Source organism: Dasypus novemcinctus, chromosome 6, assembly GCF_030445035.2.
Source record: "Dasypus novemcinctus isolate mDasNov1 chromosome 6, mDasNov1.1.hap2, whole genome shotgun sequence".
Classification (NCBI taxonomy): Eukaryota; Metazoa; Chordata; class Mammalia; order Cingulata; family Dasypodidae; genus Dasypus; species Dasypus novemcinctus.
In genome coordinates, this window is record NC_080678.1 from 97,504,762 (window position 1) to 97,522,468 (window position 17,707).

Sequence of the window (17,707 nt, forward strand, 5' to 3'; positions counted from 1 at the left end):
TAGGGACTGCGTGGAGGGATTTGATAGGTGCGGGCGGGTACGGCTTCCTGATAGGTGATTGTAAGCGGTTGCTAGGCAGAGGGCTGGCTGAGAGGTTTGGAATAGGGAAGGGGAAAGGGGGAGTGAGAGCTGGCCGGATGTTGGGCTAGGCGGGAGATAAAAAGGGGGAGGGCAGCACCGGCCAGCCGTTAGCCTCAAAGGCCTAGTCAGGCATGGTCACCTTATCTAGGCCCAGTGGGCAGAGGCGGTATCACTTCTTGCCGCACCGTTTGCTACTGTGGCAAGCCGGGCGCCCTTCCTCCCACATTTCCCCCTTGGTTTTTATTAAGCTCCTCCGAAAAGCTTGATTTGAGGAGGGAGGGGGACTGTGCCTGTCTTAGGTCGGGATTGTGCCCAGCCGGGCAATACCCATGCCACACAGGTGGCCAGTCTTACCCGTCATGGGGAAGCGCGGCAGCAAAAGGCCGTGTCCCTGCCTTAGGTTGACTGGCGGGCCGATCCCGTTGCCCGTCATTGGCTAACCAGTCCAGCGCCTCGATGGAATGTTGGCGGCCTTAGATAAACAGGGTGGGGGAGGGGAAAGGGTAAGGGTAAGGGGTTAGGATGGGCGGTGAGAAGGGGTAGGGGCAGGGGAGCTGGGGCTTGGGTGCATTGAGAGGCGGCTGGCCATTTGGGGAGGACAGCAATTAATGGAGACTCCTGGTGCGTCTTCATCGGTGGTGCGGATTCCCTGGTACCGGACCTGGATCGGCTTACTAAGGACAGAGTTAACTTGATTTTTGACAAGCCGGACAATTCGCCTGATGATCCAGGGTCCTAGGGCTAATAGGAGGACAAGGGTGAGGAGCAGGCCTAGAAAGGGGAGAAAGTAAGAAAGGATTCCATTGGGCAGCCCCCAAGAGAAAGACCATCCGGCTTCACGTTCCTGCTTTCTCTTGTGGAGGCCCTCCCTAACTTGTGCGAGGTTATCTCGAATGAGGCCAGAGTGGTTAGCATAGAAGCAGCATTTTTCTCCTAATGCTGCGCAGAGCCCCCTCTTTTAGGCCCCTGTGGTTTTGGAGAACGACCTCGGACAGGGAGTTGAGAGATGTTTCAAGGTGGGCCATGGAAGTCTCAAGGCGGGCGATGTCTGCATCGACAGCTTGCCTAAGGGTTGAAAAGGAATTATCTTGGAGGCTGAGAGCTGCAGCTCCAGTGGCTGCGCCGGCAAGACCTAGAAGGGTGGCAATTGTGATGGCGGTGAAGACTTCCTGTTTCTGCTCGTGCTGCGGGGAGCTGAAGTGCTGCCAGGAGTCAAAGAATTGGTTATCAGTATAAAAGAGAACACAGGGGGCAATGAGTATGAGCACACAGGTGTTGCTGGTGGAGTTAAGGGTTTGAACATTGAGACATGGAGTGAGGCCGGAGGAAGAACATAGCCATTTGGTATTATTAAGGGGAATTAGGAACTTAGCAGCTGCATTAGGGGTGTGAGTTAGGCTGCAGAGGGACTGCATAGAGGGGAGAACTTTGCCGCCGATTTTCATTATACAGAGTCCAGTCTGGGAAACTGATCGGAGGGTGAGTCCTCTTTTTGTTTGGTTCCAATTGCAAGAGGTACCAGTGGAGTCTGGGGAGGTGCGATAGGCGCTGTTGGTAGCTATGGCTTCATAGAAGGGAGCCGCAGCAGAGAAGCAGAGCCAGCAACGTTGTGTAAGGTTGGGCTGGGATAAGTTTAAGGAGATAAATGATGCGTTGAGGAGGGCTACAAGAGGGTTGGGGGGTGGCAGGGTTTGGCGGTGGGGAGGATACCTAGTGATGGAAGGATTTAAGGTGGTAGCGGGAGAAGAAGGAGAAACAGAGGGTGGAGGGGGAGGCCATGTGTGGGGAGGATTGAGAACTTGATTTGGGCCCACGGCGGCGGATTGTGTGTGGATTGAATTTTTCTTTATAATGAAAAAGGCACTGTAATCATACCTGCTCATGTAAAGTCGGGCTCCCCAGGTGCGGCCCTGTAGCCAGCCTGCATTTTCAGGGTTTTTGACAGTGAGCGTAATGCTGCTCCAGTAGGGCTTAATGCTGCTCCTGTGACTTTTATCCTTAAAAGAAAGGGAGAGGTAGGGGTCCCTATTGGGAGCTCCCGACCATCCGTGGGCCATGGTTTTGCACCCCCAGGAGGGGCAGTAATAGTGTGCTGGGTCATAGCAGCCTCTGGCCGTGGAAGGACAAATATAGAAGCCTGAGACTTCATGATTATAGGGGCCGTCAAGGCCTGTAAGTGAGCTGTATCAACACCGGTGAGTCTTGTGTGTAACGTCTACGAGGGAACTGATGACAGGAAGATTGGCGAGATTACATATGTGCACTGTGAAGGAGGGAGCACCCGCAGTAATGTTATTAGCGAGGAGCTTTTCCTGCTGCCAAAGAGAGAGTGTCCAGTTAAAGGGCCGATGGCTTATACTAGCCTGGTCCGTAGTGGAGGGGAGCAGAGCTAACATGAAAAGCAGGAGAGAGTGTAGATTTTTAGGTTTTTTGTTTGAAGCTAAGGCGCAGACAGCAAGCTGTACTAGCTGTCCAAGGAGGAGGGTGTCATGGGCTAGATCTGTGGCCATATTTAGCCTCTCCATCCGATGGGCGAGTGCTCTCATCATCCATCGTTGGAACCTGCTGCTGGCCGGTGGCGGGTTTGACGTTTTTTTCGGGGATCCAGAGCGGCTGGGAGGCATTTTCTGGAAAGACACAAGCAAACCCTCTGCCTTGGGTGAGAAGGGGACTGGGTCCCTGCCAATTGTTTGTTTCTGGGTCCTTCCAAAACACCATCGGGGCAACTGTTGGTGCGTAGGAGGGGCCCCAATGCTTATGGAGGGGGAAAGACTGTTTTTATCAAAGGAGAGGAGGTTTATGTGAATGAGGCAGGCAGTGATAATGTCGCCTGGTTGACTATGTGGGCGTAGATCCTTCTCTCATTGAATTTGCACTTTGAGCTGGCGGTGGATGCGTTCTACTATAGCCTGCCCCTGGGGGTTGTATGGAATGCCGAAGCGGTGAGTAATGTTGTAGAGCTGGAGAAATGCAGCGAATGAGGAGCTGCGATACTCAGGCCTATTATTGGTTTTAACATCCCAAGGAACCCCCATGAGTAAGATGGCTTGCCGCAATGCTTTAATGCAATGCTTGGCTGTTTCTCCCGGTAAGGGGACAGCGTAGCAAAGGTGAGAAAAGGTGTCGACTGTGACATGGACATACTTGAGGCGCCCAAATGATGGCACATGGGTGATGTCTATTTGCCATCGGGAGTTTGGCTTGAGGCCGCGGGGGTTGACCCCTTGTGGCTGCAACGGTCCAAGCGGCAAGAAGGGGGCGCATGTTTTACAGGCGCGCACCAAATGCTTGCACGTTTCCTTGGGGAGGCCCGGCAAAAGACGTTGAAGTGAGGCTGCTGAAAAGTGGAACTTAGAATGGAGAAGTTTGGCTTGATTGACCAAGTCTCCGACAGTGGCTATTGTATGGGTGGAGACGGTTTGGTCGGCAGCAGAATTGCCTGTGGCTAGAGGCCCGGGCAGCCCTGAATGGCTGCGAATATGAGAAATGTACTATGGCTGTGTGCGGAGCTTGAGCTCTCGCTGCAAGGCACGGAGTGCTTGATCAATGGGTGTGTCACGTGGAAAGAAAACAGCTTGGGCAATAACTGAACAAACTTGCAGGGCGTACTGACTATCAGTGAAGATGTTGACGGGCTCATTGCCGTGATGTTGGAAGGCAGTGAGGATGGCTAGTAGCTCGCCCACCTGAACCGATCCGGGATGGGTTTGGCAGTAAATGGTTGGCAAGTCACGGCTGGGAGAGTAGGCAATATAAGTAAACTTGGTCTTAGAGGTGTCCGTGAAGACAGTAGTGGAGTTGGAGAGAGGCTTGGAGCCAGGGAAAGGGTGGTATAGTGGGGAGAGGGGGAGCCTTGTGAGGCCCTGGAGCAACTTGTGTGTGGGGGGGTAATGGCAGTTAAAGGTCCCGTGGAAGATTTCTAGAAGAATTTGAGCACGGGGGTTTTCAGAGAAAAGGGCAGTGGTGTGCTTGTCAGTAAGGCATACATATTCAGAATCAGAGACAATATTCAAGGACTCTTAAAACATTTGTAAAACTTTAATGATGGCTCAAAGCTCCGTGCATTGAGCAGATGAATAAGGAGTTGGCTAAACCTGTTCTTTTTGGAAAGTAACACATGCTGTTTTTTTTTTTTTTTTAATGCTGCTTTTTCATTACTATTACTATTAGTAAATACTGTACAAGATGGTTGGGCTATGCACATAGCCTTGAAAAGCACTGCAAAAGTTTATTGTTGGGTTCTTTACAGATAAAGGAATGCAGTTGGCTTGATTTGTGTAAGACACTAAAGAGAGTCTCAGCAAGTTTTAAAACAAAGTGATAGCAACACAGCTGGACTTTAACTTTTTGCAACAAACTAGCAGTATTTGGGATTGCTGCACACTAGTGTTGTTACTTTAATCTATGGTAAGGGGTTGTTTTTGTGACATATACTCTTTTATAATAATTAAAACTATAATTAACCATATTGTACTTTTCTTTAATATTATGCTGAAATATTGGTAACTTTATATACTTTTAAGCATTCATAGAAACTTTTTATCCATACGACTTTAATTAATAGAGGGTTTAAGGGAAGAAAAAGTTGTTAATTTTATAACACTGTAAAACACCTTTATTTAGCTTATAACATATTAAATGAACTTAATTATTACTTTAATTTTTCTTTCAAGGTAAAAGAACAAATCTCCTACAATTAGTTTGGAACAAAAGGCCACTGTTCAGGATTAGGTCTTGAGAAAGCAGTTTTGAACGTTATGTTCCTTTAAGAGATAAAGCTTTCTTTCTTGGAACACCGAGGAAACGATAAGCACAAGAAACATAAGACAGACTCTCTTTGTATACTGACTGAGGATAAGAACTTTTACTAAAACAGATTAATGGTAGAGGCCTTGAGAAAGAACAAAAATTTTCAACTTTGCATCAGCATACTACCCGACACCAAAGCCTGTAAAATTTTATAGATAGACCCATTAAATTTTATTTAACTTTAACTGTAAAAATTCTTTGTCCATTAATCTTCTGCAGTTTTAGCATTCACTCAGGTTTCATCCTATACTCTACTTTTTCCAATAGTCAATTATTTTATTTCAGGACAAAATTATTTTCTGTTTCCTTAATAATAAAAACACATTCCATATAGCCTACATCAAAGTTATCAAGCAAACCTCTTATAACAATACTGTGAACATTAAACAAGTTTGTTAAAATAATGAACTTTTCTTTAAATACTTAGTAGCATGCAATATTAGAAACAGTTTCCTAGAAGTAAGTTGGCAGGGGAGGCTGGTTGCTGCCAATCTTTCCTGTTATAAAATTACCCTTTATTATTATCATCATCAATTCAGTTTTATATATATTTAAGAATGACCTTTAGGAATTAGCCATTTAATACTTTAATGTAAACAATGCTTTATTAAACCTTTTATTTATAACCATATAGACTATTGAAGACAAATTTTATGTTTATAGAACACATTCCCTTACTTAAAGTTATCACAATACCTTTTACAGCTTGCCATCTGCAAATTAAGTTTCAAGAGTTCATGAAAAATTAGCTATTTTACTTTAGGACAAAATACGCCTTTTTGCAAAACTTATTACATTTCAGTTAGCATTTTCACAAACTTTTAACCTTTTTTAATATTCATTTAAGCTTTACATTCTTTATATTATCCTGTGAAGAAAAATAAGTTATTCATTTTAATCTGGGCAAGAACAACCTTTTATGAAGACGTACAGTTAATCTTGTCAATCAAGACTTACAATTTCTATTATTGTAGATATTTTATTAACATTTAAGCTCATGTATTGATATAATAAACTTAAGTATTAATATAAGTGCTTATTTAATTTTTGGCCATTTGGATAGAGCTCTTTTAAAGATTTCTAGTAATTTATATTTACCATCCGGAGGTATCACAATATACATTGACATTGAACGAACAGACAAACACAGAACAATCACAACACAGTAACAGAAACATACAGTTTACAATTAATTCATAATTCTTTTTCTTAGTATAGCTGCTTTTAAATCCTCTGTTATATAGCACATTTTAGATTGTACCTTTCAAGATTTTCTCTGGAATCCATGCTGCCTGCAACACGAAAGCCTGTACTCGGAAACATTCCTATCAGTTATCAGCAATCAGCTAAAATAACTTGAGCAGCAGTTAGGCAGACCATTAGCACACATTTTTGGATAATTACTGTAAGACTATACTGAGACTTGAAGTTCAGGAGTAAACTATTGATTTAAAACTGGAAATTCCTTTTTAAACCTTGATAAAATTTTTGTACTAATTTTAATATCTTGGTTAAAGAAGTCCAATTAGAATTAGCATGGAAATAAAACAGAACACCAATGTTGCCATGTTTTTCTCTCATACCAGTGGATTAACTATTATTAGCCTTTACTAGCCCAGAGCTACATTGTCATGTAGATAGTAGGGAGCTTGAGGAGTTGTGAACAGGGGTGGGCGTTTGCTGGAACAGAGTTGATTGCCTTATAAGCTTGTGTGGATTTTCGGGCTTGTGGCTGGCCTTGTTGATAGGCGGGGCCAATTTCAGATAGGTATCAGGGTCTGAGAGATTGGCAGTGGAAACCTAGGGGTTGAAGGGGACCAGTAGATCCCAGCAAGCCTGGAGTTGCCTGCCCGAAACTTTACATTGGTGGCAGGCTAGTAGGCCAGCAAGCGCTCTGACTTGCGGCTCTTGGTGGGAAGATAGACGCCTGCCCATTTTTCTGCCGGGGGCCGATAACGGGGGTCCTTACCTTGAGAGCGTGGCGAAGGGGTGGGAGCGAGGTCCCACGGGGGTGAGGCAGTGGTCACGTCGGACCGGCCCCAGTCCCTGTTCGGGCACCAGTTGCGGCTGGGGCGGCTTGCACCCCGATGCTGACGGGGGGGTCTGGAGGGGTCAGGCTAGACCGCAGCGGCGTCTGAGGCTGTGGCAGACAGCCTCAGAGGGGCTCTCAGGCATGGAGGACGCATGGCAAGGGGAGGAAGAAAGCCATGGAGACCAGGTCTGTGCGCAAGTCCGGTTTATTGCGGAAGGGGACACAGCTTTATAGGGTTAGGGACTGCGTGGAGGGATTTGATAGGTGCGGGCGGGTACTGCTTCCTGATAGGTGATTGTAAGTGGTTGCTAGGCAGAGGGCTGGCTGAGAGGTTTGGAATAGGGGAGGGGAAAGGGGGAGTGAGAGCTGGCCGGATGTTGGGCTAGGCGGGAGATAAAAAGGGGGAGGGCAGCGCCGGCCAGCCGTTAGCAGCAAAGGCCTAGTCAGGCGTGGTCAACTTATCTAGGCCCAGTGGGCAGAGGCGGTATCACTTCTTGCCACACCGTTTGCTACTGTGGCAAGCCGGGCGCCCTTCCTCCCATAGGCCCCCAGGGAGGTAATAGTACTTCACTGCAGGTATCTCAGCTGGTACCTGCACACGGGGGTGATTATTTTATTAATTGCTTCCCTTTTAGATTATGACTTTCTGGGGGCAGAAACTGTCCATTTTGCTTTTAGTAATATCTTCAGTATCACATGCCTGGCACTTATCAGATACCCCAGAATTAGCTGGGAATACTTACTAGTTCATGTGTGTCCATGTCACAGAGCAGTGGGTTAAGGCACAATTTTCAATAGGGCAACTTGCTTTCCTGCATGTATCGGTAGTGTCAACTGAGACATGGCAAACTAAGCTGCAAGACAACAGACCCATTTATCTGGAGTCTTAGAATTTCAATTTGGGAAGCACAGATTCAGGGAGCACCTCAAATCATGTCCCATTTGGCATTTCCAGGACAGGGTTTATAAAGGAAAGAAGTTTGACAAGTTGTTTGTGGTTTGTGGGTATTTGGGGTGCTCTTGTCCTTCAGGTTAGATGGTTAACTGAGTTCTTTACCTTATGGTTTATGTTGTGGTTCAGAGGTTCTTGGGGTTTTGAGAAGCGTTGTTGCTTGAGGCTTTGCCGACTTAGAAGTTTATGGTATCATTTGTGACATCTCATTCAGGCCTCTGTAAGAGTGCCCCATAGAGTGACCTGCTGGCTCCATTTTAAATGTCTTACAGCCACAGTAACTCTACTTTGTTTTATTTCTTTAAACAGTAGGTAGAAGACTTGGTTGTGGATGAAAAATAAAGAGGTGGCTCCTGCAGTAAAATACTTGAGTAAATGGGGGGTGACATTTGAAATTGTTAGGGTCGTGTCTAGAGACCCTGTGTGAAAGGCAGAACAAAAGGAGGCAAACTGCTTAATTTTAACAGTGTAATGAAAACCTGAAATCCTCTAAATTTATACATGAGTCCCAGGAAGAGAAATTCAGCCCTGGCTTTCAATAGAAACTTATTAATAATGTGAATAGGAATAACAATATTTGTATGATACAGAAGTTGATGTTGCACTGGATGACGTGAAGGTATTTATGAAAAGAGTAAGGATTAGCGTGCAAGATGCAAATCTTCCCACAGGAAGGACAGCACACCCCGAGCTCTGTTCAGCTCTGTGGTGTAGTGGGGACCAGTGAAAGGTGGTGGTGCTTCTACTACCAGCGTGTGTAAACCCCGTGCTCCTGCGTGGGAAAGCTCCAGACAGCAGCACAGGCTCACTCCTAGGTTTCTTGCAAAAAGAAAACCACCACCAACAAATGCCCAGCCACCTCTGGCCTTTTGCACCTATTTCTGTCTCTTCTGAAAATGGCCCTGTGCTCCTTGGCATGCATTGTGCAGCAACACATATGTCTGCTAATGAGAAAGGCAAGGGATGGTTCCTTGGAGGTGTAGAGTGAGAGAATTCTAAACAGAACTTAGAGCCTCATCTCTAACTTGGAGAAAACAGCCACCAGTGCACCTCCTCACCTCCATGCATGCTCGGAAAGAAGCAGAACAAGGTGAACCCTTGTGCACCTGCTCGTGGCTGTCAGTGAGGTTCCACCTGAGAATGGCAGCCATGCCCCCTTGCTTTTCCTGTGCAGCACTACCATCAAGAGGTCATGGATCCCAGGCAGCCACCCTTCATCAGCCAGGTCAAGTGGAAGAAGAGCCAGAGGAACTACCCGAGAGAACCTGTGCTGCTGATTCCTGAGTCCTTCCCTTTGACAGGTACTGCTGGGCCACGTGGTCTTTCCACAGTGAGCCCCTCTGAGCCCCACAGGCCTGTGGCTGGAGACGTGTGCTTCTGGCAGCACCTTGCCATACCCCTGGAACTAGATGCCCAGTCTTGCTGGGTTCCTCCTCTCCCAGATGCCACTGTTTAGTCTTCTCTGACATAAACGTAGATCCTTGCTTGTTCAGATAGACCTTTTGATTTTCTTTTCTAAAAGTTTAACAGATAAGAAGTGTAATTATTATAGGATGGTGAAAGATTTGGTGGTCCATATGAGGTTGGATCCAGAAAAGAGGCAACCTGAATTTTTAAAAATTCATCACTACTACACAAAAGTAAGTATTCCTTCTCTGGCTGTGCGTACCAAACTCAAGGCCTGTCTAGATCCTCAGCATTTCAGCTTCTTCTACTAGAAAATGACAATTGGGAAGAAAATGACATTTTTTGGCCAACTCTAGTTATTGCATCATTAGAATATTGAAAGAGGTTAAGAGGGGCAAGAAGGAAAGGCTCTCAAGTGCTTACATGAACAGTGGTGCGAAACTGAGACAGCGCTGGAGTTGGAGGTATTTGTCCACAGCATTTCCACAGCAGCAGCAGGCATGAGCGCCGGCTCAAAGGACAGTCGACCTGCTTTTTGCAAACGATGGGGTTGCTTCTTGCTTATTTTCATGAGCTATTTTCCATTTTCAGAGATGAGTGTGTGCAAAGGGAGCTTCAACGCTGTGATCTGAAATTTGATAGCAAATTTCAGTCCTTCTCAGGGAGAGTTTTGAAATCAGTAAAAATGATCCAAGGAGAAAGAATGGTAAGAGCATTTCAAGATTGTTGTGTCAATTTTGGGGCAAATGAATTATGACGCCAGAGGAATGGACTCGGTCCTGCTATAATTGTGACCACTGTGTCTTCTCAAATTAGCCATCCCTTCCCCATGAGGGAACAAACAGGCTTGCAATAAGAATGTGTAGAAAATGCCTGGCACATAGTAAGCTTTGTATTATGGTTTTATCACTTAATAATGTGGGCATTTTTTCAAGGCATAATAATCCAAATTTATCCATGGAGACACAAATTCATAGAATCAATCTAAAAGACTGTAAGCCGTGGGAGATTTCCAATTTTACTAACTCATATTTTTAAGGAAAAGTGAGTAATTCAGTCAGCATTGGAGCTTGTCATTTGTAGTATTTCACTAGGAAGTCGCAGTTGGTAAAACATTTCAGATTTATAATGTGCTTTGGAATTCTTCTCCAGCTTGACTCCCATTCACAACTTGCAGACTGGTCAAAAGAAATAGAAGTGGGCTCTTACTCAGGACAAAGTCCCTCCATGACTGGCCCTTGCTGTGCACCAGGAAAAATCAGAACGCTGCCATGTCTTGAGCACGGAGTCTGCAGAAAGTGACAAAAAACATGGGCATAGCTATGAAAAGTCCAAAATGTAAGTATGTAGAGCAGAAATCCATTCCAGCTTAAAAATTGGTTCCTGGCAATCCAGCAGCAGAGGAACTGAAATATTAATTTGTAGGAATGTGTCTCCTTCTTTGACAAAACCCTTTAAAATTTTGTAAACAAAAAGTCTTTTGTTTTGTCTCCCTTAGACATATGTTGAACCTTGATTTTGTGAACTATGGTTTGTGGCTAGTGGAATACATGTTGAAGGAGGCTTCAGAAATAGCAACTTGATCTGGAATTGGCATGGGTAGTAATAACTAGCTCCCAATCATGTTTTCAGAAAATTGAACTTGTTTTTTCAAAAACAAAATTTTCCCTAGGATGCTTGTCTCAGCATTGTATCTTATGCCATTTTCTAATTCATTTCATGGGCTATGTAAAATTCTTGTTATATGTTTTGTTCTACATTATCTTATGTATATAGATGATATATGTATTTTATAGGATTGATGTGGGTGATACAATTGAATCCTATTTAACAGTCTTAGATGAACATGCTTCATCAAAAATACAGATGGTACATATCGACTTGATATATGATCCATCTTCAGCAGTTGAGTAGTTCTAAAGCTGCATACTCATGCATTTTAGAAGCTAGAGTGTTGCCAAGTGGTTCTGAAACCAGCCCAGGAAAGCGAATTTACCTCTCTCGTGTAGCTGAATTCAGGCAGCTGCAGTTTAGCTATTTTTTAGTATCATCTCATGCTAATTCTCTGAGGTTCATACACTTGAAATTGTCACAGAAGTCTCTAAATTTCTATGGTGTTTTTAGATTTCTAAGTGCTGTGGGTGATGTTAATCTCCAAATGTGATTGTTAGTCTTCTCTCCCTACTTATAACTCACTACATCTATAACACATCTCCTCCAGCATGTCTCTTACAAAGCTCAGTATTTCTCTTGGAATCTTCCCTTTCCTCTCCCTTAGCCAGTGCCTTAGACCTAGTTGTCATTCTGGGATGGGAATTCCTTCACCAACTGTTCCTTCAGTTCTTTCTCCTAACACATCTCTTTCTTCTGCTTCTTCCAGCATGCTGTTTAGGAGCTTGTTCTTTCTCGACCACGTGACCAAGCTGTTTGTCCTATTGTCTTGTACCTAAAACCTAGACTTCTCTCTCCTTCACAATTTCCACTAAGGAGGACTTTTCAGGCTATGCTGAAGAATTCCTTGTACTTATCATTCTTACATGAGCTGCCTCGCTTTCATAATCCTATTCTCTTCAAATGCTGTGGCTCGCTTCCTATTTCTTGATCACGTGCCATCTTATATTGTCATCTGGTGTTGTGGCCTTAAGTCCTCAGAGCAGAGAAATCTTCTGTTGGGAGCTCTCACAGCATGGCATTTTACATGTGAGAATCTGTGAATGGGATGGAGTTTGGTCAGTGTTTGGATTTCAACTCATTATCATAATGGGAATTTCTTTGCTTGTTTAGCATCTGCCTAAAAAATTAAGGTCTGCCTTTTAATTTGGGGATTTCTGAAAACAAACCAACCCACCTACCCACCCTTTGTTTCACCTCTTGAAGGGGAACTTGACTAGTTTACCTCCTGGTACAATAGACTCTTCTCTACATCAAGTCATCTCCTTTTACATATTCTAAGGGTGTAGGTTAGATGGGGAGAGGACTAGCCCCAGAATCTTTCTTCTTATGTTCTCCAGAGATTGAGGGATGACCAGGAGGACAGGGACTGAACCCTCACTCCCAAAATCAGAGAATTTCCTAGTCTAATAAAAGATGCCTCCCCAAAGGGTCCTGTGAGCATCATGATGTGATAAGAAACATTTCAAAGAATTTCCTTTTGAATCAGGAACAAGCCCTTTCTCCTCGACTGCCCAGGCCTTGAGACCAGTGAAGATTTGATACCCTCCTTTGTTGCTTATAAACAGGCAGTTTCCAGAACTCTCCAGCTTGTTCTGTGGTTAGTACCTAACTCAGTAGGTTGTAGAAGTAATGAACTGAGTCCAATGAAATGCTTGGTAAGTACTTGACTGATCATGGTTGTCCAGTAAATGGTGAATATCCTTTTTTTTTTAAAGATTTATTTATTTATTAATTTCTCTGCCCTTTCCCCCAGCCCCAGTTGTCTGTTCTCTGTGTCTATTTGCTGCATCTTCTTCTTTGTCCACTTCTGTTGTTGTCAGCATCAGGGGAATCTGTGTTTCTTTTTATTGCATCGTCTTGTTGTGTCAGCTCTCTGTGTGTGTGGCACCATTCCTGGGCCATACACACTTTCTTTCACACTGGGCAGCTCTCCTTATGGAGCACACTCCTTGCATGTGAGTCTCCCCTATGTGGGGACACCCCTGCATGGCAGGGCACTCCTTGCACACATCAACACTGTGCATGGGCGAGCTCCACACAGATCAAGGAGGCCCGGGTTTTGAAGCACGGAGCTCCCATATGGTAGACGAATGCCCTAACCACTGGGGCAAATCTGCCACCTTATGAATATCCTTATGATGGAATCCTGCAGTGAGTGTTTTTTTTAACCCTGCTTGTTGGCTTCATGATAAATGCCAGAGAATTGAAACACTAGATCCAAAGGACCTGTGCAAGTTTAAGCTCTTGATGCAACTGCCAAATCGCCTACATTGCAGCCTGTCTCTCCACACACTCTCCCTCACAGCTGCCATGAAAGCTCTAGAAATGTCACCCTCTTGGACCCAAATATTTGCTTAATCAGTCTACTCTAGCTGGTCATTGCTCCACCTCAATTGCTTCCTTGATGGTTTTCATTTCTCCTATCACTGCCTGGCTGTTTCTCTGGGAGTCTCACATGTGTCTGCTTTCAAGGTCATCTGCATGCTGTCCAACAACAGGGAAGACAAGTATGATAGCATAAAAAAATACTTGTGTACCGACTGTCCCATTCTGAGCCAGTGCTTGCTGGTGCGGACCATAGAGAGATCACAGATGCCAATGAGCATTGCTATCAAGATGGGAGGAGAGCTCTGGAAGGTGGACACAGGTGTATGTTGGATTTCGTTGCCTACTCTCTTTTTTTAAAAAAGATTTATTTATCCCCACCACCACCCTGTTGTCTGCTCTCTCTGTCCATTTGTGGTGTGTTCTTCTGTGTCTGTTTGTCTTCTCTTTAGGTGGCACAGGGAACCCATCCTGGGACATTCCAGAGTGGGAGAGAGGTGGTCACTCTCTTGCGCCACCTTAGCTCCCTGGTCTGCCGCATCTCTCATTGTCTCTCCTCTGTGTCTTTTTGTTGCATCATCTTGTTGCACCTGCACTCCTGCACAGGCCAGCACTCCATGTGAACCAGCTTGGCTTCACCAGGAAGCCCCGGGAATCAAACCCCAAACCTCCCATATGCTAGACAGGAGCCCAATCACGTGAGCCACATCCACTTCCCTCATTGGCTCCTCCTTATTTGTTTGTGTTTAGTGGGGTTTGACAAGAGCCTAAGGAACTCTTTTTAATTCAGTGGTTATAGTTTGCTTGGATTCTGTTATAACTAAATCTACCTTTATTTTAAAATTTAAGCTAAAGCAAGCAATGTTTATTGGTATCGATTGTTTCCATGATATTGAAAATTGACAGAAGTCAATTGCAGGATTGTGTCAAGCTTGAATGAAGATTTAACACAGTGAGTAAGCGTTTGCAGATGTTGTTTAGTTGGTGTTAAGCCTAGAGAATGAGAGCGGTCTTTGGGTGAAACTGGAGAGGTGAGCCAAACAAGAAGTTGCCAGCTTCTCAAGAGGTCAGGAGCTGGAAAGAAAAGTTGTTCTTTGCCCTTCTGTATATTTCCAAAATACAGTGGAAGGATTCACAAAGTTTTCTATTGCTACCTAGCCAATCATCACAAAGTTAGCAGCTCCAGGTAACATCTGTTTGTGACTAGACAGTTCTGTGGCTCAGAAACCTGGCATGGTATGGGCGCAGGCCTCACAAGTTTAAAGTCCAAGTGTGTTAGCCGAGCTGCATCATCACCTGGAAGCCTGGGGTCCTCTTCCAAGCTCACATGGATGTGGCAGAATCCATCCCTTGTGGTTGTTGTGGGACTGAGGTCCTGTTGGGGTTTGGCTGTCAGGTCATATAAGCTTCTAGAGCACGTCCACATTTCTTAAGTGGCCCCTCCATCTCCAACCAGCCTGGGCAAACTGAGTCTTCCTTCTGATGTTAATCCCTCTGTCTTTTCTGCCACCAGCCAGAAGTAACACTCTGCTTTAGAGGGTCTCCTGTAATTAGATTATTCCTCCTTGGAAAATGTTATTTTAAGGGGAACTCTGCCCCATAGCATATATCATCACAGGGGTGGTAACTCGGCATATACACAGGATCTGGGTTTGGAGTAGGGCATTTGGGGGACCATTGTTGGAATGCAGCCTGCATCTCCAGGTGGATCATCAGTACAAGAAGGAAGACAAACATGGAAACCCAACTGGGAGGCAGAGGCAGCCAGAAAGGAGGATCTGGGGGTTCTTGTCTATTTGTGCATAAACTACCCAGAAGAGGAAGGCTGCTTCTAGCTACCAGGCCTTCCTTTTCTCCAGAGGCCCTTTTCTTTTCTGCTCTTGGGTACAAACCACACTGCTCCCTGAAATGAATTTTTGCACACTTCAGTACATAATTCCTTCTGCATTACATGATACATGACTGTCATAAATCACCATTTTGTTTCATCATAATATTTGTGGTCAGTGAAGCATAACTGCCAAGAGTATTCTTTAAGGAGCAACCTTTTTATTTTTAAATTTTTTCCTTACAAGGTCCTGGGGATCGAACCTGGGACCTTTTACATGGGAGGCAGGTGCTTAACCACTTGAGCGACATCTGCTCCCCAAGAATAACTGTTTTTATTTTGACAGATGATTAACTTGACCAGCCACCATATTCTCTGTCAAAACGAAAACCTTCTTTTGCTATGTTTTCCTGGAGGGGAATTAGAGAATGATATTGCAGTGATAAGGACAAATTAAGCTTTCATTCATTCAACAGATATTGTTGAGTACCATTTTCTAAATACTTAGATTGCAGTCATTAACCTGTAGACCAAAAATGCCTGCCCTTTCCTATGGAGCTTAAATTCTGGTGGAGAGGCAGGCAGACAAATACACACATCCCAGGACAAGTGGTCAAGATGCGCTGAAGTAAACTAAAACACAACAAGACAGTTGAAACTTGAGGGAAGTGTAGACTTTTTCTTGACATATTGTGTGCCTGTTACAATAGCTGTCACCATTCCCAAGAGAGCTGCTTTCTCAAAGCAGATGGTTGTAGATGAGCCAGAGTTTGAGAACTCCATCTCCAGGAGGAGGCCCCCAGGAGTTCTGGCTCTTTGTTTGTTGTTGTTGTTGTTGTTGTGTTCTCCCATAGGGGAAACTGCAGCAGCCATGCATAGTGAAAGTGGGTGTATTCTGTAGTATTGCTGTTAAATGCCCCCTTATCTCTTCCTTTTGTGCACATCAATGTTTTGTAAAAATGTTTGATGTCATAGGGGACCAAGACTTCGGTGAGCTCTGTAGGGGGATATAGAATTGATCTTTAATAAGATCCTCAATTCCGATTGTGATGTTGATGTTATAGATTCATTCAGAAGGGAAGTAAGATTCTAAAGCTCTTGTTTTCCAAACCAATCACTTATAATCTCAGCGCACATGGTACTCTCGATGTGTTTTCCAAAAATCAGGGCAAGAGCTTGTGGATGGGCTGAAGACCTCCTTGTGTGGTCAACACTAATAGTTTTCAACTGGGGCAACCTTCTGCCTTCCCGACCCCCATCCCCAGAGGACACTGGTCCTTGTCTAGAGACTTTCCAAATGTCATGGTTCACAGTTTGGGGTGGGGGTGTGCCTGGTGACTGGCCTCTAGTGTGCAGAGGTCAGGGATGCTGCTAACCCTACAATGCATAGCGCAACCTCCTGCAGCAAAGAATTATCTGGCCCCCAAATGTCGACAGTCCTGTGGTGAGAAGTCCTGGACTAGACTGAAGGTTTAGGCTGTGAAAGACCCTAAGTGCTGTAGTGTCAAAAAGGAGCCTCAAATTTGTTGAAACTACCAATGGTTACTGTTCATTAACACAGGTGTCTGGTTTCTTTTCAGCTGCCATGAAGGCCTGGACTAAGAGCCCTGCCATCTGTTATTATCATGTAATGGGATAGGGTGGGAGATGGGCAGCTTCAAGCATTGCTAGATTATGGAATACCACAGCTCAACCTCCTTAAAACTAGTTGCTAAGTCCTTTGAGTAAGTATCTACAGTGCAAAGGGCCACCTTTATGTGTATGTGTGCATGTGTGTATGTGAGATCTGCACTTGAGTCTTTAACATTTCCAAAGCAAAACTAAAAACCAAAATATATATATATTTCCAAAGGAATTCCAAGTGTTAACTATGAGGACCAGGAACTTGACACCAATGGTGGGCTTCAGGCAAGGGGAGGAGAGGAGACCCTACTGCTTTTGACTTTGAGCCCCATACCAGAGTCAGGGGGAAAAAAGGGAGAATTGGAATATTGGAGGAGCAGATATTTCTTTACCTCCAGGGTAAAAATTTTGCCATTTTCAATCTCCATTCCAGCCCTGAAGTAGGAAGGCTTGGTGGCCTCAGATTTTCACAAGATCCATGATGTTAGCCTGGCCAGTGGCTTGCACTCCTCTCCCCTTCACCCAGAGTTTTGCAGTTACCAGGAGGGGGAGCCCTCCCATCTGGCTTGTCTAGCCCCATCTGTGTGACTTTTGGCCCTGCTGCCCTGCCTGAATAGCAGGAATAGCTCCTAAGGCTGGAGGAAAGGACCTTTCCCCTGGGGAGTAGGTGGCTGGACTGGAGTAGACACCTTTTTATTTACATCTTGAAATAGACACATAAACCTAAAACAGTGATATTGGGTACCTAGAGTGCTGCTGTCCCCATATGATTATTATCTTTAGGAGGTACTGGGGATTGAATGGAGGACCTTCTATGTGGGAAGCAAGCTCTCACCTATGAGCTACACCCACTCCCTGCAAACTCTTTTAAGAGATCCTATGTATATGATCTTTCACATATTGAATGCTTCCATGATAAGACTGAGTAGACACAGTAGCACTTATCACAGTTTTTTAAAGTACCAAACTAACTGTA

At 44.7% G+C, this 17,707-nt stretch overlaps 1 protein-coding gene across 1 annotated transcript in view; it reads right to left on the reverse strand.

The window, feature by feature from the left end:
- Nucleotides 1–6,764: 6,764 nt before the first annotated feature.
- Nucleotides 6,765–17,707, reverse strand: part of LOC105744277 (anthrax toxin receptor-like) — a 68,111-nt gene continuing 57,168 nt past the window's right edge. Inside the window, exon 16 of the mRNA XM_071215559.1 lies at nucleotides 6,765–6,980. Within this exon, the coding sequence (XP_071071660.1) occupies nucleotides 6,765–6,980 (216 nt within the window). The remainder of the gene's footprint in view (nucleotides 6,981–17,707) is intronic.